Here is a 24,802-nt window from a genome sequence, read left to right on the forward strand (position 1 = left end):
ATATATTATAGATTGTATGTGGGAAGGATGTCTGTACTGACTGACAGATGCAAAAAATGGGAAGTGCAAAATTTTAGAATTCATTCTCAGGATTCTGAAGGACAAGCATTTACTGTCTACTTTTAGGTCCCCGATGATTTGATATAATTTGAGTGGTTAGGTCAGTTAAGAGTTAACCATGTCGATGTGTGATTGGAATCACGAAAGTAACGACATGAGGTTACATTTCCGAAAGGACATTCATGAACCAAAAGAGAAATGCTGTAAATGGCCACTAGGCCAGGCAGCAGATGCTGGGTCCACTGTTATTTATTTATGATTTGGATGAGAATTTAATAGGCATGGTTAGTAAATTTGGAGATGACGACAAGATTGGTGGCATACTGGATAGTGAAGGTGGTTATCTCGGATTGCAACAGGAACTCGATCAATTGGGCCAGTGGCCTGGCGAATGGCAGATGGAGTTTAATTTAGAGAAATGCAAGGTGATGCATTCTGGTAGACCGAACAAGGACAGGACTTAGTTGATGGAAGAGCATTGGGGAGAGTTATAGAACAAAGAGATGTAGGAGTAGAAGTTCATAGTTCCTTGAGGTATGTCCTTTCCTGTTACACCTCCAGGACATGATAAATGGGCCCTGTGAGCTGGTGATTAACTCGTTCCCAATCATGATGAACTAACAATCTCTCGGCCATTCGAATTATTATTTCGGGCGACACGGTGGCACAGTGGTTAACACTGCTGCCTTACAGCACCAGGGACCTGGATTTGATTCCCAGCTTGGGTCACTGCCTGTGTGGAGTTTGCATGTTTTCCCCGTGTCTGCATGGGTTTCCTCTGGGTGCTCCGATTTCCTCCTGCAGTCTGAAAGATGTGTTGGTTAGGCGCATTGTTCCGAACTGGTGCCAGAATGTGGCAACTAGAGAATTTTCACAATAACTTCATTGCAGTGTTAATGTAAGCCTTATTTGTGACTAATAAATAAGTCACAGGTGAACGGAGTGGTGAAGAAGGCATTCAGCATGCTTGATTTCATCGGTCAGAACATTGAATACAGGAGTTGGGGTGTCTCGTTGAAGTTTACAAAACATTGGTAAGGCCACACTTGAGATACTGTGTATAGTTCTGGCCACCCTATTATAGAAAGGAGATTATTAAACTAGAGAGAATGCAGAAAAGATTTCCCTGGATGCCACCAGGACTTGATGGTTTAAGAACATAAGAACATAAGAACATAAGAAATAGGAGCAGAAGTAGGCCATCTGGCCCTTCGAGCCTGCCCCGCCATTCAATAAGATCATGGCTGATCTGTCGTGGCTCAGTTCCACTTTCCCGCCCTCTCCCCATAACCCTTAATCCCTTCTCTTATCAAAAACCCATCAACCCGCTTCTTAAAAATATTTAGCGAGGCAGCCTCCACCACTTCAACGGGCAGAGAATTCCAGAGATTCACCACCCTTTGAGTGAAGAAGTTCCTCCTCAACTCCGTTCTGAACCGCCCCCCCTTTATCTTGAGGCTGTGCCCCCTAGTCCTACTGTCTTTTTTGAGCGGGAAGAGTCTTTCCACCTCTATCCTATCCATCCCATTCATCATCTTATACGTCTCAATGAGATCTCCCCTCATTCTTCTAAACTCTAACGAGTACAAGCCTAGTTTATTCAGCCTCTCCTCATAGCTCAACCCCCTCAACTCCGGTATCAGCCTAGTAAACCTCCTCTGCACTCCCTCCAAGGCCAAAATATCCTTGCGCAGGTGCGGCGCCCAAAACTGCACATATAAGGAGAGGCTGGATTGACTGGGACTATTTTCCCTGGAGCTTAGGAGGCTTAAGGGTGATCTTATAGAAGGCTATAAAATAATGAGGGCATAGATAAGGTAGATAGTCAATATTTTTTCCCAAAGATGGGAGTCCAAAACTAGAGGGCATAGGTTTAAGGTGAGAGGCGAGGGATACAAAAGTGTCCAGCAGAGAAATTATTTCACACAAAGGCTGGTGAGGGTTTGGAATGAGCTGCCAGAGGTAGTAGTATAAGCGAGTACAACTTTATCTTTTAAAAAGCATTTAGACAGTTACATGGGTAAGATAGGTATAGAGGGATATGGGCAAAATGTGGGCAATTGTGACTAAGTTAGTGGTAAAAACTGGGCAGCATGGACAAGTTGGGCTGAAGGGCCTGTTTCCATCCTGTAACCTCTGACTCTAAATTGATGACTTTACATCAACACTAGAAAAAGCTGGAGATGTAAAAAATTTAGGGCATTACGTAGGTCATTGATTATTTCAATAGAAACATCTAATGCTCAGGGGTATGGGGAAAGGGCAGGAGAATGACACTAAGTCATTTGGAAAATTGGTGCAGACCAAATGGCCTCAATTCTGTAATTCTCTGAGATTGTAAGGAAGTTAGGGGAGAGCAGTTTTGATAGATAGAAGCGCTTGCTGGATAATTGGTGAAGCTATGCAGAGAAGAATTGAGGCTGCAGAGTTGTAGTTTTTGAAGATATCTTAGATGGACAAAGTCACGCTATCAATGAAGAGGTGCAGGTAAAATCAGAGACATTAAGAAGCCTGCTGACTAAAATCAGGAAGAAACAGTCCGAATTTCTGGGCACATAATAAATCATGATGTAGAGAACCTGCTGAAGGGAAAGATTGATAGTAAAAGAGATTGAGATAGACAACAATTTTCCTAAAGAGCCTTGCAAACTAGTTGAAAATTATCCATGCCACTAGAGGAGGTTTAGAGGGAGAAGGGGAGAGCGGCTGATAAAACAAAAGGGAAAGTCTTTTATAGGGTGCTAAACAGGAGAGATTAAATGGATAGTGGTACAAGGCTAAAGGTAAAGAAACATAGGATGGTAAAGAAACATAGGATGGGTCTAGAGCAGAGGTTCCCCCAAGTCCACTCCCCACCCCTCCTCCCATCTCCGCTTCCTCTCGTAACAGAACACAAACATTTTTCTATAAAATTATAATTATACAATTATTAGTTTTTACTTGATGTGGATGTTGTAGCTGTTGCTAATCAAAAATTCTATCAAGATGTGGAACTACCTTTGACAAAGTTACTTACATGTCATGATTAATGTTCTTCCTTTTCCTTGAATCAATGCTGAAAGTCCAGTTTATTCATAGTTGCTTGTATTAAATGGGACTAACCAATGTAGTACTGCTGAAGAGGCTGTGTTGTGTTCATCAGAGTGTTCGCACTGAACATCACCAGTGGCAGTTTCATTACAACAGTGACTAGACATCAAAATCACTGAATTTGCTGTAAGTATTAGAAGCATTAAGCTATGGACAGGATTACTGTGGAAAATGAGTATTACGTTTGTTACGTAGACCACAGTTGTGCTGTGGTTACATTAAAGTCTTTCTCTTGAATGTGAGAATTCAAACATATTCATAATTTCATCATTAACAAGAGTTTTCCAACCTTGTATTTTTTCTAACGTATCAATTCTTCCCCACTAGAAAAAAGTATTGAGTCTACACCCCTTGCATAGTTTTTTCAGTTGATTTATTTAATTGATTTTATCTGTGAGGTAAATCAGGTTAGGTAGTTGGACGCCACCATTCAGCAGTTCAGCAAGCTCATAGAATCAGTGCAGAAAGGCACTTTGGCCCATCGAGTCTGCACCAATGCATTAGAAACAACTGAACTCCCACCTATCCCATCTACCAGCACTTGGCCCTGAATGTTATGATGTGCCAAGTTCTCATCTGATGTGAGGCAACCTGCCTCTACCACCCTCCGTGGCAGTGCATTCCAGACCGAACAAAGTTTTCCTCATGCCCCCCTCCCTCCCCCCCCCCCCCCAAACCTTCTGCCCCTCACCTTGAATCTCATGACTAACCCTTCAACTAAGGGGAACAGCTACTCCTTATCTGTCCATGTCTCTCATAGTCTTGTACACCTCAGGCACCCCTCAGTCTTCTCTGCTCCAGAGAAAACGACCCAAGCCTATCCAACCTCTCCTCATAACTGAAATGTTCCATCCCAGGCAGCATCCTGGTGAATCTCCTCTGCACTCCCTCCGGTGAAATCACATCCTTCCCATAATGGGGCGATCAAAACTGCACACACCACTCCAGCTGTGGCCTCACCAAAGGCCTATACAGCACTGATCCTTGTGGAACACTGCTTGTCACAGACCTCCAGTTAGAAAAGTACTGCTACTCTCTGCTTTCAATGCCCAAGCCAGTTTGATATCCATCTTACCAGCTCACCTCAGATCCCTTAGGCTTTCACTTTCTGTATTAGCCTGCCATGAGAAACCTTATCAAAGGCTTTACTAAAGTCTATGTACGCAACACCTGCTGCCCTGGTCAATTTTTCTTGTCACTTCCTCAAAGAAGTCAATCAAGTTTGTGAGACATGATCTCCCCTTCACAAAAGCATGCTGCCTGTCACTAATAAGCCTATTCCCTGACCCTAAGAATCTTCTCCAATAATTTTGCTACTACTCAGGCAAGGCTCACAGGTCCACAATTTCCCGGATTGTCGCTTCTGCCCTTCTTAAACAGGAGGAACAATGTTAGCTAATCTCCAATCCTCTGGTACCTCACCTGTGGCTAAAGAGGATACATGGACTTTGGCCACTGCCTCAGCAATTTTTTCCCTCACCTCTCTCAATATTCTGCGATAGACCCTATCTGTCCCTGGGGACTTGTCCACCTTGATGTTTTTCAAAATGTCTAATACCTCCTCCCTTTTTATCTCAACATGTCCTAGAATGTCAACATCCTGCTTTCTACACTCACCATTCTCCACATCCTTCTCGTTTATAAATACCAATGCAAAGTACTTGTTAAGGACCTCACCCATCTCATCTAGCTCCACACATAAATTCCTCCCATAGTCCTTGAGTAGACCTATCCTTTCCTTAGCTACCCTTTTCCTTATATACACATAAGTCTTCGTATTCTCCTTAATCCTGCCTGTCAGGGACATTTTATGTCTTTTTTATCCTCCCAAGATCCTGTTTAAGCTCTTCCCTGCTATTTTTGTATTCCTCAAGAGCCTTTTCCATTTTTAATTTCCTGAAATTTTATGTATACATCCTTCTTCTTTTTCATTAAGCTCACAAACTCTCTTGTCATCCAGGGTTCTCAAATCTAGTCATCCTTATCCTTCATTTTTGCAGGGACATACTTGTTCTAAATTGTTAACAACTGACTTAAAAGTATCCCACATATCAGATGTGGATTTACTCTCAAAAAGCCGCCCCCATTCTACATTCCCTAGCTCCTGCCTAATACTCATAGTCAGCCATCCCCTAGTTTAGTACTTTCACTCTGGGACACTTCTATCCTTTTTTTCTCCAAGTATCTTGAAACTTATAGAACTGTGATCACTGTTCCCAAAACGGTCGCCCACTGAAACATCAATTACCTGTCCAGGCCCCCAGAACCAGGTCTAAGATAGCTCCTTACCGAGTTGGACTATCTACACATTGTCTCAAGAAGCATTCTTGGACACACTGAAAAAATTCTGCCCTGTCCAAGCCCCTGGCACTAAAGGAATCCCAGTCTATGTTGGGGAAATTAAAGTCACCCATCACAACAACCCTGTTGTTTTCACATCTTCCCATAACCTGCTGTCATATCAGTTGCTCCACTTCGCCTTGGCTGTTGGGATTACAATCTGAACAATGTGATTGCTGTTTCTGAATTCTATCCAAATGGCCTCACTGTATGATTCCACCAAAGTGTCCTCCCTCTGTATAGCTGTGACATTCTCCCTAATCAATAAAACAATACCCCCGCTCTTTTATCACCCTCTCTATCTCGCCTGAAGCATCTAAATCCTGGGATGCTAAGCTGCCAGTCCTGCCCTTCTTTCATCCAAGTCTCCATAATTGCCACAACATCATGGTTTCATGTTGTAATTCAAGCTTAAAGTTCATTCACTCCTTACATTAAAGCTAACATACATCAGACCAACTGTCATGTCATGTTTTGTGTACTCTCCCTGTGTTATTTCTCTTAGCTTCATTCTCAACAGTCTCTGTACTCTCTACTGTGGCCCTTTTTGATTTTTGTCTTTGGTTTCTCTGCTATGTACTTTTCCTGTCACTGCCTTCTGTTTCTGTCCCCACTTTACTTCCTGCATTGGTTCCCATCCCTCACCGCATTAGCTTAAACCCACCCCAACAGCACTAGCAAACACCACCCCCCCCCTCCTCGGACATTGGTTCCAGTCCTGCCCGGATGCAAACCATCCAATTTATACTGGTCCCAACTCCTAGTCTTGCTACGACACGAGACTTTGAGGATTTGTTATGTTTTGTGGCAGCTGGAAGACTTCTAATAAAAATATGCTTTAAAAAAAAATGCAAGAATGCAGACTGACAGAATATGTTTGCACTTGGATAGACGTGGATGAATCAGGGATAGTCACCTTTCTCCCGTAACCTTTGTTCAAAGGTGGGAGAATTGGGTTGAGAAATTTATCAGCCATGATTGAATGGCAGAGCAGTTTTGATGGGCCGAATGGCCTAATTCTGCTCCTATTTCTTCTGGTTTTACGGTTAAGGGCAGGTTGTGTTTGACAAATTTAATCAAATCTTTTGAGAAGGTAAAGGTTAGCAAGCTACTCCATCGTGGGCAGTTAGAGATGAGTTAAAATGGTGGCCCAGCCAGTGACACTGACATCCCAAGAATGAATAGAAAAAAAGACCATTGAAGATGGTTGACAATCCCAAAAAGTGGAGAATTTTCCCCGATTCCCATTGATTTCACTTTGAATTCACCCATGTGTGACTAGTACAAGTCCAGCAGATTCAGTTGCTGTGCACTCTTGGCCTGATGCCGATGTCCAGTTATACAAGAGCTGCACAATTGTAAAAGAAACATGTTGGTTTTTACAGATAGAGGCAGTGAAAGTGTTGTTCCTTTCACCTAGTTTCCTGAACTGCACACAATGCAGTTTTCAAGGGTTTTTCAAAATCAATGTATCATGAATTGTGCTACATTTGTATCAGCACATTGTGGTGTGTGGAAGTGTTACTAATGATGCATATCCTTGGAACGACTGCTTATCTTTGTTGCTGGTACAGTAAGTGCGTCTGGTTTGGCCTCGACTGTCGGGAGGTCTGAGAGAGGCTGGATCTCCCTTGGATTCCGGGGCATGCTGCTGTGCTGTGGGGATGTTTCTGATATTTGACCGTTTGATGTTTGATTCCAGTAGCTAAGGTTTGGAGAAACTGTAATTAACAGTGAGTTTTATTTAGGGCGACAATCTCTACAGCACAGATTTGTTTATTAATCCGGGAGCTATGAAGCTGCGACCAGCTAAAGAGGATAGATCTTGGTGGTGGATCTGTCATTCAAGGATAAGAATTACAGAATTGTAGATTGACTTGCATATGCTGATGATATAAAGTTCTTAAGCTTCAGAATTTGGGCAATAAAGAGGCAGAAAGATGGTTTGTAGCTAATCTGTGTAAAATGAAATGACTTGCTTCTTTAATAATTTAAGATAATTTGCGAATCAACCTGGGGCAAGGTGAGGAGATCTTTCGATTTTGCATAGAGTTGGCATAGTCTATTTTACACTGTCTGTCTGAATGAGCAGTGGAAGCAGATTTCAATTGTAATATTTAAAAAGAAATTAGAGTACGGACTTGCAGAGCTATGGGTAAAGAACAGAGGCAATGCATTTAATCAGTTGCTCTTTTAAAGAGCCAGCACAAGCACAATGGACTGAATGGCCTCCTGTTGTTGTGTGATATTCTGATTCTTTCAGGGGAGGCAGCTTACTGGCAGATGAAAGTTATTTACATTCAAAAATTGAAGGGAGAATGTTGGAACATTTACAAACTATATGAATTATTTCAAGTTTAAATAGAAAGGAAATAAGAGGAAGGAAATGGTACAGAACCCAAGTAAAGTGATCTGTTTTATTTCCTTATAAGATTGTTTTACATTTATTCAAGATGTAGAAACAGATTTTTTTGGTGAAATTGTAATAATATTTCTTCATGCCAAAGCGAGAGAGCTGAATACAGACAACAGTTTAGAACAGTTGATAGGTTAGAACAATGTGGGGATTGAAGGGTGTGGGATAGGAAAGGAATGAAAGGTTGGTGGAATCCTTGTAAATGCTATTAATAATTTGCAACTTTACTTGCGTCAGTTTCAGTGAGTGTCTGTGCTTGTGCGTCAGTGTATGTAAATCAGAGTTTGTGTACATGTGCTATAAACTAACGTAGCCTCCACAGTACAACTTGTCGCAGTTTGCCATTTCAATGGAATTTTTGTGTTTACTTGGAATCTAGCGGTTTGTTCATTTGAAGGATTTTGCTTCAGAGAATGTATTTGGTGGAGGGAATGGCTGATATCTAAGGAAGAGTTGCAGTGAAGGTTCACCAGATCGATTCTTGGGATGGGAGGTTGAATGGGTCTATATTCTCTGGAATTTTGAAGACTGCGAGTCAAACTCATTGAAATCTATGAAATTCAGAGAATGCTTGATAAGAAGGATATTGGGAGGCTGTTTTCCTCTGGTTGGGAGTCAAGAATTAGGGGCTGCAGTCTCCAGTTAAGAGTCAGCCATTTAGGGCTGAGATGAGGAGAAAAGCTGCCTGGTTTGGAGGGTAGGTCTTATGAGGAAAGGTTGAGGGAGCTGGGGCTTTTCTCTTTAGAGCGGAGAAGAATGAGAGGCGACTTAATAGGTTTATAAGATGATGAGGGGGATAGATAGAGTGGACATGCAGAGACTATTTCCTCGGGTGGATGTAGCTGTTACTAGGGGGCATAACTATAAGGTTCATGGTGGGAGATATAGGAGGGATGTCCGAGATAGATTCTTTACGCAGAGAGTGGTTGGGATGTGGGATAGACTGCCTGCTGTGATAGTGGAGTCGGACACTTTAGGAACTTTCAAGTGGTTATTGGATAGGCACATGGAGCACACCGGAATGATAGGGAGTGAGATAGCTTGATCTTGGGAGTGGACATAGCTCAGCACGACATTGAGGGCCGAGGGGCCTGAGCTGTGCTGTAATGTTCTATGTATAAATCTCTTATTTAGCATTGCTTCTATATTTGGCCTTAGATGTTGTAAATATTGACTAGAAAAGATGAGTTCAGAGTCTGGCCTCTGCAGAGTTGGCATGAGTTCACACTGATACTGTCATTGACCTCAGAACCTCAGAAAGAAGGATAAATCAGCTTCCAATCCTGATTGCTATTAAGTAATCTACTGCCGAGCCATTGATAATTCTTGTGAGCTTATGTGCACTATCTGCTGGAGTGAGAGTCTAATGTGTTTCCTTTTCTGGGCCTCAAAGGTTGAGTTTTATGTCTGATTGTAAACCGCATCATTAATACGGTCCTTATGCCATGACTTATCAACCCCAAACGGTATCATCATGTTAAGTTGAAGCTACAGTGGAAATTGTCCATCAATTTGTGGAGAATGAGAACTCCCGGCATATCTCTTCCACATAACAAAGTACTTTCTTTAGAAGCATTATTAATGGTGACACAGTGAACCTGTTGTTACTTATCCTGCAATTTCTAGCCATTGTCTCATAAAGTGGGGTGGCGACCTTTGACAGCGGTGTTGTAATGGAGAGGGATCAGGGAGTTAAGCTAAACTGTTGGGAGAGAATAAAAAGTGCCCTACCCTAATTTGACCATGTTCCTTCTGTGCTGGGGAATGCTTACTGTTCTGAGCACCCCAAATAGAAAAGAGATCTCTTTCCTTTTTATTCATTCATGGGATGTGGGTGTCACTGGCTAGGCAAGCATTTATTGCCCCATCCCTAATTGCCTTTGAATTGATGGTCATTTTAGAGAGTGTTTTTAAGAATCAGCCACATTGCTGTGGGTCTGGAGTCACATACAGGCCAGACCAGGTAAGGACAACAGATTTCCTTCCCTGAAGATCATTTCGAGAATCAAATGGGTTCTAATGGTAATTGACAATGGTTCCTTAGAGTTGAGAATATTAGAGTTGAGAGTCGTGAAAACCCAATTTTCTTTCTTCCTTTTACTATAGAACTGCTTAAAAATTACACTGCTTTACTAAATTTGTATATCTGCCTTTTGTTTTTAAAGGACAACGTAGGCTTTACATTCAGTAACTGGGTAAACACGATTGAAGACCATTGCACAGCGACTGAATGCAGGCAGTTACCATGGCACTGATAATCCACGTACTGGCTGCTGTTTTTGGAACAGGATCATGGATAGCTATCAACGGCCTCTGGGTAGAACTACCTCTGGTTGTGCCAGAAATCCCCGAGGGTTGGTACCTCCCTTCATACCTCACCATCATCATCCAGTTCGCCAATGTGGGGCCCCTGTCCGTCACCATGATGCACAAGTTTTTCCCTGGGAAACTGAACGAGTCAGGCGTGATCTACGTCATTGTGTGTTTGGGCATTGTGGCCTGCTTTCTCCTATCTTTCTTCTGGAAAGTGACAAGCATGTTTGCCGGTGCACTGCACAGCACAGCACTCCTGGTCTTGACATTTTTCCTCTCGCTGGTGGACTGCACATCTTCAGTGACCTTCCTGCCCTTCATGACCCACCTGCAGCCCAAGTACCTGACCAGTTATTTCATTGGAGAGGGCCTCAGTGGGCTGATCCCAGGCCTCGTTGCATTAGGCCAAGGTGTCGGGGTCGTTAAGTGTGTCAACGTGACCACAAACACAACTGTCAGTGTGCCACCAAACTCAACAGGGGGCAGCAGCAGCTACAATATTGTAGCCCAATACCAGCCAGCCAATTTTCCCCCAAAGGTCTTCTTTTTTTTCCTCAGTGGTATGATGGCTTTATGCTTGGTGGCATTTATTCTCCTCAACTATCTCCCAGAGTCCCATCACCGTCGAGAAACCAGCAAATATGTTCAACAGACAGAAGCTGCCAGTGGAGGGGTGGATTTGACCAAGATGGAGGTAGCAGAACAGAGGCCCATGATCAGCCCTTCAGACAATCAACAGGAAGCCAGGGTGAAAGCCATTTTTGGAACTGGGAAGTACTCCCGTTTGGAGATGGTACTGATCTTTCTGGTCCTTGCGTGGGTAAACGCGCTGACCAATGCTGTTCTACCTTCTGTCCAGTCCTACTCATGTCTGCCTTATGGAAATTTGGCCTATCACTTATCTGCTGCCCTCGGAGCCATGGCCAATCCACTGGCATGCTTCGTTGCCATGTTCTACCCAAACAGGTAAGCTGCTGTTCTTGTTAATATCTGTTTTAAAATGCAAACAACACTAATAGCCATCCTGAGATGCCCAAAGGACACATTAAGAGTTGAAAATTTACCTGTCGGACTGGAGTCACATGTAGATTAGACAGATCGGAAGATTCCCATCCCTGAAGGACCAGATTTTACAACAATATTTTCATGGTTGTTCCTGGTGTGGATAGTCAGCATGGCTTTGTCAGGTGGTGATCATGTCTAACAAATTTAATTGCATTTTTTGAGGAGGTAACTACGTGTGTAGATGGGGGGAGTGGAGCAGTGCAGTTGATGTAATCTACGTGGACTGCAGTAAGGCTTTGACACATTCCTGGATGGGAGACTGATCAAGAAGGTGAGAGCCCATGGAATCCAAAATTGGCTTAGTGGCAGGAGACAGAGGTCACAGTCAAAGATGGATTTTGAGACTGGCAGCCTGTGTCCAGTGGTGTACCACAGGGATCAGTGCTGGATCCCTTGCTGTTTGTAGTGCACTTTAATAACCTAGACAGGACTGTGGGACTATGTGAACTCAATAAATTCATAGATAATACAAAAATTAATGGTGGGGTAAAGCCTAACGTTACACAATGATATATGTGGGCTGGTCAGATGGGAAGAATAGTGGCAAATGGAATTTAACAATGAAAAGTGTGAAGTGATGCATTTTGGTAGGACACTAGGAAGTACAAAGGAACAAAGGGACCTTGGGAAAAGATCCTTGTCCAAAGATCCCTGAAGGTAACAGAACAGCTAGATAAGAAAGCAAATGGGATACTTGCCTTTATTGGTTGAGGCATAGAATAAAAGAGCAGGGAGGTTATGATGAAGCTGTAAAAAAAAATGCCCATTTGGTCACAGCTAGACTCTTATCTGCAGTTCTGGTCGCCACACTATAGGAAGGATGTATTGCACTAGAAAGGGTGCAGAGGAGATTCACCAGGATATTGCCTGGGCTGGAGCAGGTTGGGCTGGAGTTATTCTCCTTAGAGCAGAGAAGGCTGAGGGGAACCTGATTGATGTACACAGTTAGGTGCAGGAGATTTAGAGGGGATTTGAGGAAAACCTTTTCACGCAGAGGGTGGAAGGAATCTGGAACTCAGTGCCTGAAAGTGTGGTTGAGATGGGAACACGCACAACATTTAAGAAGGATTTAAATAAGCGCTTCAAATGCCATAGCATACAAGGCCACAGAGCAAGGGATGGAAAATGGGATTAGACTAGATGGGTGCACAATGGGCCAAAGGGCCTTTTTCTGTGCTGTATGTCTCTATGGTGCCAGCCCACAAATGTCCAGGTTTATTGAATTCAGTTTCCTGAGTATTTCAATTATTTCAAGCGCTTAAAAATGGGGGCCAGGGAAACACCAGCTGCTCCATTAAGTGAGCTTTACATCATGGTGCCTGGAGTATTTCTGACTAAAACCTTTCTAACCACCAGAATACCATTCCCTTGCAAAGGCACAAACAAATCCAGGGCCATCTGAAACTCCATCTCTGACCTTGCCCAGATAATCAAATTCAGTCAAAGGGTTCACGTTGACTATATGTACAATAACCATTAAACCAAAAACATTTTATTAGATCTAAAAAGATGGAGGATTCTGAAGGGGAGACGAGGATTTTGTTTTGAACCCTTGAGTTTTTATAATTCGGTGTATCACTCCTGTACCTGTCAGCCCACAAGGAGTGTGATAAGAGACCTTGTGCTGTCCCTTGTCCTACTATTCTTTCTATACCAGGTTTCCTGAGTCTGGGAGAAGTACACTACTGCTGTTATAGTTAAACTATGATGTGGAGATGCCGGCGTTGGACTGGGGTGGGCACAGAAAGAAGTCTCACAACACCAGGTTAAAGTCCAACAGGTTTATTTGGTAGCACGAGCTTTCAGAGCACTGCCCCTTCCTCAGGTGAGTGAAGAGTTGTGTTCACAAACGGGGAATACAGAGACACAAACTCAGTTTACAAGATAATGGTTGGAATGCGAGTCTTTACAGGTAATCAAGTCTTAAAGGTACAGACAATGTGAGTGGAGAGAGGTTAAGCACAGGTTAAAGAGATGTGTATTGTCTCCAGACAGGACAGTTAGTGAGATTTTGCAAACCCAGGCAAGTAGTGGGGGTTACAGATAGTGCGACATGAACCCAAGATCCCGGTTGAGGCTGTCCTCATGTGTGCGGAACTTGGCTATCAGTTTTTGCTCGGCAATCCTGTGTCATTGTGCGACTTGAAGGCTGCCTTGGAGAACACTTGCCCGAAGATCAGAGACTGAAAGCTTGTGACCGCTGAAGTGTTCCGACAGGAAGAGAACGCTTGTCAAGCGGTGTTCATTCATCCGTTGTCGTGGCATCTGTATGGTCTCCCCAATGTACCATGCCTCGGGACATCCTTTCCTGCAGTGTATCAGCTAGACAACGTTGGCTGAGTCGCAGGAGTATATACCATGTACCTGGTGGATTATATTCTCATGTGAGATGATGGCATCCATGTCGATGATCCGGCATGTCTTGCAGAGGTTGTTGTGGCAGGGTTGTGTGGTGTTGTGGTCACTGTTCTCCTGAAGACTGGGTAGTTTGCTGCGGACAGTGGTCTGTTTGAGGTTGTGCAGTTGTTTGAAGGCAAGAAATTGGGGTGTGGGATGGCCCTGGCGAGATGTTCGTCTTCATCAATGACATGCTGAAGGCTCTGGAGAAGATGTCGTAGCTTCTCCGCTCCAGGGAAGCCCTCAATGACGAAGGGTACTCTGTCCACTGTGTCCCGTGTTCATCTTCTGAGGAGGTTGGTGCGGTTTTTCGCGTGGCACATCGGAACTGTCGATCTATGAGTCGAGCGCCATATCCTGTTCTTATAAGGGCATCTTTCAGCATCTGTAGGTGTCTGTCACGATCCTCCTCATCTAAAGCAGGTCTTGTGTACACGGAGGGTTTGTCTGTAGGAGATAGCTTCGTTAATGTGTTTAGGATGGAAGCTGGAAAAGTGGAGCATCGTGAGGTTATCTCCATGGGCTTGCGATACAGTGAGGTGCTGAGGTGACTGTCCTTGGTGGAGATGCGTGTGTCCAAGAATGCAACTGATTCCAGAGAGCACTCCATGGTGAGTCTGATGGAACTTGTTAATGTCATCATACAGCTGTTTCAGTGATTGTTCGCCATGAGTCCAAAAGGAAGAAAATGTCATTGATGTATCTGGTGTATAGCATCAATTGAAGGTCCTGTGCATTGAAGAGGTCTTATTTGAATCTGAGCATGAAGATGTTGGCATATTGAGATGTGAATTTGGTCCCCCTGGCTGTTCTGTGTGTCTGGATGAAGAACTGGTTGTTGAAGGTGAAGATGTTGTGGTCCAGGATAGAACATATAACATAGACCACTACAGCACAGACAGGCCCTTCGGCCCACGAGTTGCGCCGATCACATCAACTCCTATCTATAACCCCCAATCCCATAAAACCCCATATACTCATCCAGAAGTCTTTTAAAAGACCCCAGCGAGTTCGCCTCCACCACCACTGACGGCAGCCGATTCCATTCACTCACCACCCTCTGAGTGAAAAACTTACCCCTAACATCACTTCTGTACTTTCCTCCCCACACCTTAAACCTGTGTCCTCTCGTAGCGACCATTTCAACCCGGGGAAATAGCCTCTGAGAGTCCACCCTATCTATTCCTCTCAACATTTTATAAACTTCTATCAGGTCGCCTCTCAACCTACGTCTCTCCAGGGAAAAGAGTCCCAGTTCCCTCAACCTAACTTCATAAGGCATGCCTCCCAGTCCAGGCAACATCCTTGTAAATCTCCTCTGTACCCTTTCAATAGCTTCTACGTCTTTCCTATAGTGAGGCGACCAGAACTGCGCACAGTACTCCAAATGAGGCCTGACAAGGGTCTTATAAAGGATGAAGCGGATAAGTTGTAAAATTGCATCTGGAGATTGGCAGTTGTCAGCGTTGAGTACTGAGGCAGTTGCAGCAATGCCATCGTCGTGGGGGATGCTGGTGTAGAGCGCTGAAACATCCATTGTGACGAGGAGTGCTCCTGGTTCAACTGCTCCATGTGTGCTGAGTTTCTGTAGGAAGTCCGTAGTATCACGACAAAAGCGGGGGGGTTCTTTGGGTTTCAGGATGCCCTTGACGTAGTCGGAGAGGTTCTCACACAGACTGATCAAAACCTTTGATCCGCACTGTCAGAGCACCCTCCGTGCTTTCATGTACTCCCCGCATTGGAGATCTCTGCTGCGTCTCGAAGATACACAAGGCCAACACACCGGCTGTCCCATCGTATTGGGTAATGGGACCCAGTGTGAGAACCTCTCTGGCTATGTTGAGGGCATCCTGAAACCCATTGTACAAAGAACCCCCCCGCTTTTGTTGTGACATTAAGGACTTCCTACAGAAACGCAGCACACATGGAGCAGTTGAACCAGGAGCACTCCTCGTCACAATGGATGTTTCAGCGCTCTACACCAGCATCCCCCACAACGATGGCATTGCTGCAACTGCCTCAGTACTCAACGCTGACAACTGCCAATCTCCAGATGCAATTTTACAACTCATCCGCTTCATCCTGGACCACAATGTCTTCACCTTCAACAACCAGTTCTTCATCCAGACACACAGAACAGCCAGGGGGACCAAATTCACATCTCAATATGCCAACATCTTCATGCACAGGTACGAATAAGACCTCTTCAATTCACAGGACCTTCAATTGATGCTATACACCAGATGCATCAATGACATTTTCTTCCTTTTGGACTCCTGGTGAACAATCACTGAAATAGTTATATGATGATATCAGCAAGTTCCATCCCTCCAACAGACTCACCATGGACTACTCTCCAGAATCAGGTTCATTCTTGGACACACGCATCTCCACCAAGGACGGTCACCTCAGGATTTCACTGTACCACAAGCCCATGGATAACCTCATGATTTTCCACTTCTCCAGCTTCCACCCTAAACATGTTAAAGAAGCCATCCTCTACGGACAAGCCCTCCATATACACAGGATCTGCTCGGATCAGGGGGGATTGCAATAGACTCCTACAGACACTGAAAGATGCCCTCATAAGTACAGGATATAGTGCTTGACTTATCGCTCGACAATTCCAATGCCCACAGCAAAAAACTGCACCAACCTCCTCAGAAGACAAACACGGGTTAGTGGACAGAGTACCCTTGTCATCCAGTACTTCCCCAGAGCAGAGAAGCTATGACATCTTCTCCGGAGTCTTCAACATGTCATTGATGAAGGGCCATCCCCACACCCCCACCTCTTGCCTTTAAACAACCGCACAACCTCAAACAGACCATTGTTCGCAGCAAACTACCCAGTCTTCAGGAGAACAGTGACCACACAACCCTGCCACAGCAACCTCTGCAAGACCTGCCGGATCATCAACATGGATACCATCATCACACATGAGAACAACATCTACCAGGTACACGGTAAATACTCTTGCAACTCGGCCAACATTATCTACCTGATACACTGCAGGAAAGGATGTCCCGAGGCAAGGTACATTGGGGAGACCATGCAGACACTACAACAACGGATGAATGGACAATCACCAGGCAAGTGTGTTCTCTTCCTGTTGGGGAACACTTCAGCGGTCACAGACATTCAGCCTCTGATCTTCGGGTAAACGTTCTCCAAGGCGGCCTTCACGACAACCAGAGTCACTGAGCAGAGACTGATAGCCAAGTTCCACACACATGAGAACAGCCTCAACCAGGATCTTGGGTTCATGTCACACTATCTGTAACCCCCACGACTTGCCTGGACTTGCAAAATCTCACTAAATATCCTGTCTGGAGACAAAACACATCTCTTTAACCTGTGTTTAACCCTCTCTCCACTCACATCGTCTGTACCTGTAAAGACTTGATCACCTGTAAAGACTCGTCACAAAGATCTTATAGAGGTCTATAAAATAATGAGGGGAACAGATCAGCTAGATAGTCAATACCTTTTCCCAAAGGTAGGGGAGTCTAAAACTAGAGGGCATCGGTTTAAAGTGAGAGGGGAGAGATACAGAAATGTCCAGAGAGGCAGTTTGTTCATACAGAGGGTGGTGAGTGTCTGGAACAAGCTGCCAGAGGTAGTACTAGAGGTGGGAACAATTTTGTCTTTTGAAAAGCATTTAGAAGTTACATGAGTACGATGGGTATAGAGGGATATGGGCCAAATGTGGGCAATTGGGATTAGCTTAGGGGTTTTAAAAAGAGGGGTGGCATGGACAAGTTGGGCCGAAGGGCCAGTTTTCACGCTGTAAACCTCTATGGCTCACATTCCAATCATTATCTTGTAAATTGAGCCTGTGTCTATGTATGCCCTGTTTGTGAACACAACTCTTCACTCATCTGAGGAAGGAGCAACACTTTGAAAACTTGTGCTACCAAATAAACCTGTTGGACTTTAACCTGGCTTAGCGAGACTTCTTACTGTAGTTAAACCATGACAGGTGCCCAGTTTAAATGTTGATGAAATGTCCTGTGGGATGTTCACAGGCCACAACACTTGCAAAAATTGAATATTTTTGCTGATTTAAATTTTTTAACTGGAGCAGTGGTGGGGGTGTTAATATTAAAGCACTCTTTGAGAGAAGCTACTATGATAATACAGGTTTGTGTTTGTCACGTCCACTGTGACAGTATCACTCTTCCTCCATTAGGGGGCAGAGACACACCCTGTAAATAATTGAAGCTCATGTTCCCCACCCTGTGGCAAGAGTGCAGAACTGCAAGAAGTTCCAATGCTGCTTTAGTCTTCATTCACTGAACATGGAGCTGCTTTGAATTGTGTGATATTAATACGATGTGATCATTCACTTCAATATCTGTGCCCGGATATGTAAAATAAAACCCCTACAACCAAATCAAACTCACCTCTCAATCACCTATACTTGAGGGAATATAAGGTTAGTCTATGTAAATTGATCTAATCCACTAATTCCTGGTGGTATTCTTGCAAATCGACCCTGTAGCCAGTCTAAGGCCAATATATCTAGGCAGCCTTCCGAACTGAACATTGAGTTCAACAACTTCAGAGTACCAATTCTCTCCTCCACCTTTACCCTACTTCCATTCATTTTATTTCATTTATTCTGTGCATCTTATTAATCTATTTTTATTACTTCATATTATTATTTTTATTTTTCCACTGCTAAAATCTCACTTTCTATCTTGTTTCACCCTCCCCCGTTTCCCCCCCACCCCACCCCACTGGGGGCCACCTGCCACATTCCTATATTCTGCACCATTGTTCTGCCATTTACACATTCCGATGTCTTAATGGACGCTCTTAGCATCATTCCTAGCCTTTATCACCATCATTTACATTCCCTTTGTCTTTTTGTCTCTGCCATCCTTATCAATTACAGCTTCCCCCACCCCCCTCACTCTCATAGTCCAAATCCTGTCCTGTTTTCCTTGTCTTCAGCTTTGACAAAGGGTCATCCAGACTTGAAAGGTTGGCTCTATTCTCTCTCCACAGATGCTGTCAGACCTGCTGAGATCTTCCAGCATTTTCTGTTTCTGTGCCAGTATTTCCTTCCTGAGTTAGAGTGCCTGAACTGAATGCAGTTACTCCACATGGGGTCAGACCAAGGCTCTGTACAATTGAACATCACTCCTTCTATTAATTAGTAAAGTTTACGTATTAATCACAAGTAAGGCTTACATTAACGCTGCAATGAGGTTACTGTGAAATTCCCCTCGTTGCCACATTCAGGCGCCTGTTCAGGTCAATGCACCTAATTCCCACTTTGTGGAAGGAAACTGGAACACCTGGAGGAAACCCACGCAGACACGGGGAGAACGTGCAAACTCTACAGAGACAGTCACCCAAGCCAGGAATTGAACCTCGGTCCCTGGTGCTTTTGAGGCAGCAGTGCAAACCACTGTGCTACTGTGCTGCCCCCCTGTAACCTAATGATCAGCGGGACTGGAAAAGAGGTTAAACTGCAGCTGGCTCCTGAGTCCTCAAACTCACTCAGTGAAAGTAGATTCTTTCTCAAAAAATAATCTCTTGGCAACTAAAAAGTGCTTCCTGTCCCACTGGGGTATTCAAGGCACTTTGTGACAGAGAGGACAAAGAGATCTTGTTGGAGACTGGGGCTGAGTGATGGCATCCAGCCCTCCTATTCTTTGTTCAGAATGCTATGATGGTCTTGCTGGCTGGTTATGACTAACTTTCTTTCTCTTCCAGGTCACTGAGGCTGATGGGATTCCTGATGTTAACTGGCACTGGGATAGGATCCTATATCATGATCATGGCTGCCTTGAGTCCATGTCCCTGGCTGGTTCACACCCAGCTTGGCAGCATCCTGATTGTGAGTTTTTTTTCACAAAACTTTGAAGGGAATGAAATCTCTCAGTACTCTCCCTCTGACAGTGCGGCGCTCCCTCGGCACTGACCCTCTGACAGCGCGGCGCTCCCTCGGCACTGACCCTCTGACAGCGCGGCGCTCCCTCGGCACTGACCCTCTGACAGCGCGGCGCTCCCTCGGCACTGACCCTCTGACAGCGCGGCGCTCCCTCGGCACTGACCCTCTGACAGCGCGGCGCTCCCTCGGCACTGACCCTCTGACAGCGCGGCGCTCCCTCGGCACTGACCCTCTGACAGCGCGGCGCTCCCTCGGCACTGACCCTCTGACAGCGCGGCGCTCCCTCGGCACTGACCCTCTGACAGCGCGGCGCTCCCTCGGCACTGACCCTCTGACAGCGCGGCGCTCCCTCGGCACTGACCCTCTGACAGCGCGGCGCTCCCTCAGCACTGACCCTCTGACAGCGCGGCGCTCCCTCGGCACTGACCCTCTGACAGTGCGGCGCTCCCTCAGCACCGACCCTCTGACAGTGCGGCACTCCCTCAGTGAGGTCCCGTGGACAGTGCGCTCCTTCTAAATGGTGTTTTTAATGTGTTCAGGGCTGTGATACACAAATTGAACTCTTGAGCTCCTGACATCAGGGCCTGGAGCTTGTGGTCAGCGTTGAATTGGAGTCATTTGCTGCTGAACGTGTAAAAATCCATAACCTGAAGCTTTCCATCACCTGGAATGGAAACTTGTTCACTACAATGTAGGCCCAAGGACAAACTGACAGGAGAGATCTTTAGACACTGTAGATTACCATCAAAGTCACAGCACATTAAAACATGAGCTGAAGACATGCTTCTTAGGGGCAGGGGAGGTACTGAGGGCCACAGGGTCCAGTTTTAGGGATGTTGACGGGTGTGGGGAGCTGGGATGCCGGGGGGGGGGGGCGATGGTAGATAAGCAGATGCTCCTAGAGGAGTGGCAAGTGGAAGTGCTGACTGGCCAGTGGTACAGTCCACAGAGTTAGCAGTGGGGTGGGTGAGTTGGACAGTCATGATGTGGAGATACTGGTGTTGGACTGGGGTAAACACAGTGAGAAGTCTCACAACACCAGGTTAAAGTCCAACAGGTTTATTTGAGAGTAATCCCACAAGCTTTCAGAAACAGTGTTCCTTCATCAGGTGTGTGGAAGGTTCCCTCAGCACCGGAAGGTTCCACACTCCTGACGAAGGAACAGCGTTTCCGAAAGCTTGTGGGATTACTCTCAAATAAACTGGTTGGACTTTAACCTGGTGTTGTGAGACTTCTTACTGAGTTGGACAGAACAGAGATTAGTGACCCTGGGGTGTCAGCAGGAGAACAGGAAGGTTGTGGAGTACTGTATGTTTGGGGTAAGAATTCTGGAAGGCAAATTTGTCCGAATGGGACAAAATTCAAAGGTGGTATTGACAATAGAAAGGGACCTAGGAGATGTACAGAAAAAAGCAAAAATAAAAGATAGAAAAAAATCAAAATAAAAGAAATACAAATAAACTGGGTAATCGGGGAAAAAATCCGAGTTGCCTAACTTTGCGATTCTCCTTGGGGAAATCCCCTGCCTACAGCTTGACTTGGACCAGCTTATATTTCACAGGAGTTGCACAAATATTTGAGCTAACTTTGATCTTCTATTGCATTTGGAGCCCAGTTATTCAGCCAGCGTCCTATCGTTCATTAACATTTATCTCCCATGGGATGGGTGAGCCCAGTACAAACATAATTTAAAATTTCCTAAATTGTAATTTTATGAGGGACCCAGATGGCGTATGTAGAAAGAACTTATTACCCTTTGCAGAGAGGTGAATAACCAGTGGGTATAGATTTAGAAGAATTAGAAGGGAGTTATAGAGAATTGTTTTCTCCCAAAGGGTGGTGAGGGTTGCAACTCATACACTGAAAGAACAGTTGAGGCACAAAGTCTGATTGCATTTGAACATAAGAACATAAGAAATAGGAGCAGGAGTAGGCCATCTAGCCCTTTGAGCCTGCCCCGCCATTCAATAAGATCATGGCTGATCTGTCGTGGCTCAGTTCCACATTCCTGCCCTCTCCCCATAACCCTTAATCCCCTCTCTTATCAAAAACCCATCAACCCGCGTCTTAAAAATATTTAGCGAGGCAGCCTCCACCACTTCAACGGGCAGAGAATTCCAGAGATTCACCACCCTTTGAGTGAAGAAGTTCCTTCTCAACTCCGTTCTAAACCGCCCCCCCTTTATCTTGAGGCTGTGCCCTCTAGTCCTACTGTCCTTTCTGAGTGGGAAGAGTCTCTCCACCTCTATCCTATCCATCTCTTTCATCATCTTATATGTCTCAATGAGATCTCCCCTCATTCTTCTAAACTCTAACAAGTACAAGCCTAGTTTATTCAGCCTCTCCTCATAGCTCAACCCCCTCAACTCCGACATCAGCCTAGTAAACCTCCTCTGCACTCCCTCCAAGGCCAAAATATCCTTGCGCAGGTGCGGCGCCCAAAACTGCATACAGTACTCCAGCTGCGGCCTCACCAATGCCCTATACAGCTGCAGCAAGACCTCCCTACTTTTATATTCAATCCCCCTCGCTATGAAGGCCAGCATCCCATTCGCCTTCCTGACCACCTGCTGCACCTGCAAGCTGGGTTTGTAGGAAGGGAGGGAATGAGTAGAAGGACCTTGGTGGGGTCATCTCCTTCAAACAAGACTAAATGTGGGAGATATTCTGCTCATTTTATGATGCTGCATAATTTGAAAAATACTTGGACATGACCTTGACCTGCTGCCATTTATGGCTGAGAACTGGAAAGTGGAATTAGGCTGGATAGCTGATATAATGTTACAGGGGGTGCAAGATCAGAGACCTGGCTTTTTTTGTTATAAATTGTTTAAGGTGGCTGGACAGATTGAGAGCGTGGTTAATAAATCCTACAAGCAAAATACTGTGGATGCTGGGATCTGCATAATCTGGTTAATAAATCCTATTGTGTTCTGGGATTTACTAGTGGGGGCATAGATTATGAAACATAGGAAGTTAATTGAAACCTGTATAAAATACTGGTTTGGCCTGAACTGGAGTATTCTGCCCAGTCCTGGACATCACACTTTTAAGAAAGATATAAAGAAATTTCAGAGAGAGAGTGCGGAAAAGATTCACAAGAACGGTTCCAAAGATGAGGAACTTCCGTTAAATAGATAGATTGGAGAAGCTGAGACTGTTTTCTTGGCAGAAAAGAAGATTGAAGGAGGTTTGTCAAGAAGTACTCAAAATCATGAGGCGTCTGGACAAAGCAGTTCAAGACAAACCGTTCCCATTGCTGAAAGAACCTAGAACCAGAGGGCACAGATTTAAGCTAATTGGCAAAAGAAGCAATGACAATATGTGGAAAAGCCTCTTTACACAGCAACTGAAGAGGACCTGCAATGTGCTGTCTGAGGGGGCAGGACTAATCGAGGTATTTAAGAGGAAATTGGATTACTGTCTGAAAATGAAAATGTGCTAAGGTACCATGAGAAAGATGCCACAGAAATACAAGCAGTTGTCACCCTGAGAGCGTGCCTATCTGCCTGAGAGGGAAGTGGTGACCTCAGTGTAATGCTTAATCTGGAAATGGCAGCTCAATAATGCAGCATCCCAGCAATACACTCGGAGTGTTAGGCTGGATTGTAAGGTTTGAATGTATAATTCAGAGGTAATAGTGCTGCACTGAGCCACACCTAATCCCATACAATGCTGGAAGTATAACTCATGTCTCTTTCCCTCTCTCTGTTAGGTAATGTCGTGGATCCTCTTTGTTGGGACACTGTCATACGTGAAGGTGATGATTGGTATCATTCTGCGGGATGAAGGTCACAGTGCCCTCGTCTGGTGTGGAGCAGTGGTGCAGTTGGGCTCCATGTTGGGCGCTCTCACCATGTTTCCTCTGGTCAGCATCTACAGCCTGTTCCGTTCTGGTGACCCATGCAACACCAAGTGTCTCCTGTGACAAAGAGGGTGGAATAGATATAGACTGCAGATTTAAAAAAACATTGCTAGTATCATGGGAGGCAACAGTGTAGATGTCTGCTGAAGCTTCTGTCTCACCTTGTTTTACAGTCCTTAGGTAGCAGTAGAATTTCCCTGGGATGGAGGGATTTCTCTCAGTATTGTGCCATAATTCCAGGGGTGCAGAAACCTATTTCCGCCCTTCATGTCTGGAGAGTCTGCAATGGATGGTAACCAAAGTGACATCTATAGGTGTGTTCCTAGTTACCAGAAAAGGTTCCAATTTGTGTTAATGAGAGCAAAATATCTCAGGTGCTGGAAATCTGAAATAAAAACAGAAAACACTGGAAAAACTCAACTTGTGTTGGTTACCTTATGTTTAATTCGTAAAATACTGGCAACACATTATGGCTAGAATTTTACTATCTTGCCCACCACAGGATTGGAGCTGCACTGGAAAGGTCCATTGACCTCGGGCTGGTTTTTTATGGTTTTGGAACGAGCGAGGCCATAAAATCCCACCCAGCCTTTCTTTGGAAAGGAAGTTAAATGGCCAAGTGAACCACAAGGGAGGGAGGGAATGAGTAGAAGGATCTTGGTGGGGTCATCTCCTTCAAACAAGACTAAATGTGGGAGATATTCTGCTCATTTTATGATGCTGCATAATTTTAAAATCTGAAACTAGTTTTGCAGTATTCTTTACCTTTTGTCTTGGTCTCTGATTTATTCCCTTCTTTCCTGGTATCTTCATCCTAACCCTACCAACTACATGCTAAAAACTAGTTCATGACTCATTCTCTCAGTTCCACTTTTTTGCTGGGTGCTGAACATTTTAATTAAATACTCGACAGATTTTATTTCAAACTGGCTGGCATATAAAATACAACACAATAAAGTATCTGTGAAAAGTAAATAACACTATATGTATTTGGAATGTTTGCTCTGGTACAGTTTGAATTGATGTCTTGTGTTTGATTTATAAAACACTTCCCCCTTCGATAGTGGTATAAAATGTTTTACTTGTCTCCACTGAATCATATCGATTGCAGCATATTGAACAACCACACACTAAACTATACCAATATATGAAGGTGGCAGGAAAAACTACCAAGACCACACCGATTCCAAAAAGATGTAAGCGTACACATCAATAATCTATCACTCTATCCCTCAAGCAAAAAACTACAGAGGGTCATGAATGAAGCCTAGTCCATCACACGAACCAGCCTCCCATCCATTGACTCTGTCTCGGAAAATCAGCCAACGTAATTAAGGGCCCCACACACCCC

General features: G+C 44.6%; 1 protein-coding gene across 8 annotated transcripts in view; it reads left to right on the top strand.

The window, feature by feature from the left end:
• Positions 1 to 24,510, top strand: part of slc52a3-2a (solute carrier family 52 member 3-2a) — a 41,408-nt gene extending 16,898 nt beyond the window's left edge. For 5 of the 8 annotated variants that reach the window (XM_080213815.1, XM_080213823.1, XM_080213850.1 and 2 more), the window contains 3 exons: positions 10,072 to 11,185; positions 19,409 to 19,532; positions 23,302 to 24,510. In XM_080213815.1, the coding sequence (XP_080069941.1) occupies positions 10,137 to 11,185; positions 19,409 to 19,532; positions 23,302 to 23,514 (1,386 nt within the window). In that variant the 5' untranslated portion in view covers positions 10,072 to 10,136 and the 3' untranslated portion in view covers positions 23,515 to 24,510. Of the gene's footprint in view, positions 1 to 3,127; positions 3,277 to 6,898; positions 7,201 to 9,402; positions 9,464 to 10,071; positions 11,186 to 19,408; positions 19,533 to 23,301 lie in introns of those variants that run through there. The other 3 variants (XM_080213831.1, XM_080213878.1, XM_080213868.1) reach the window with 3 other exon arrangements.
• The last annotated feature ends 292 nt before the right edge of the window (positions 24,511 to 24,802 follow it).

Source organism: Carcharhinus amblyrhynchos, chromosome 2, assembly GCF_965287045.1.
Source record: "Carcharhinus amblyrhynchos chromosome 2, sCarAmb.v2.hapA, whole genome shotgun sequence".
Classification (NCBI taxonomy): domain Eukaryota; kingdom Metazoa; phylum Chordata; class Chondrichthyes; order Carcharhiniformes; family Carcharhinidae; genus Carcharhinus; species Carcharhinus amblyrhynchos.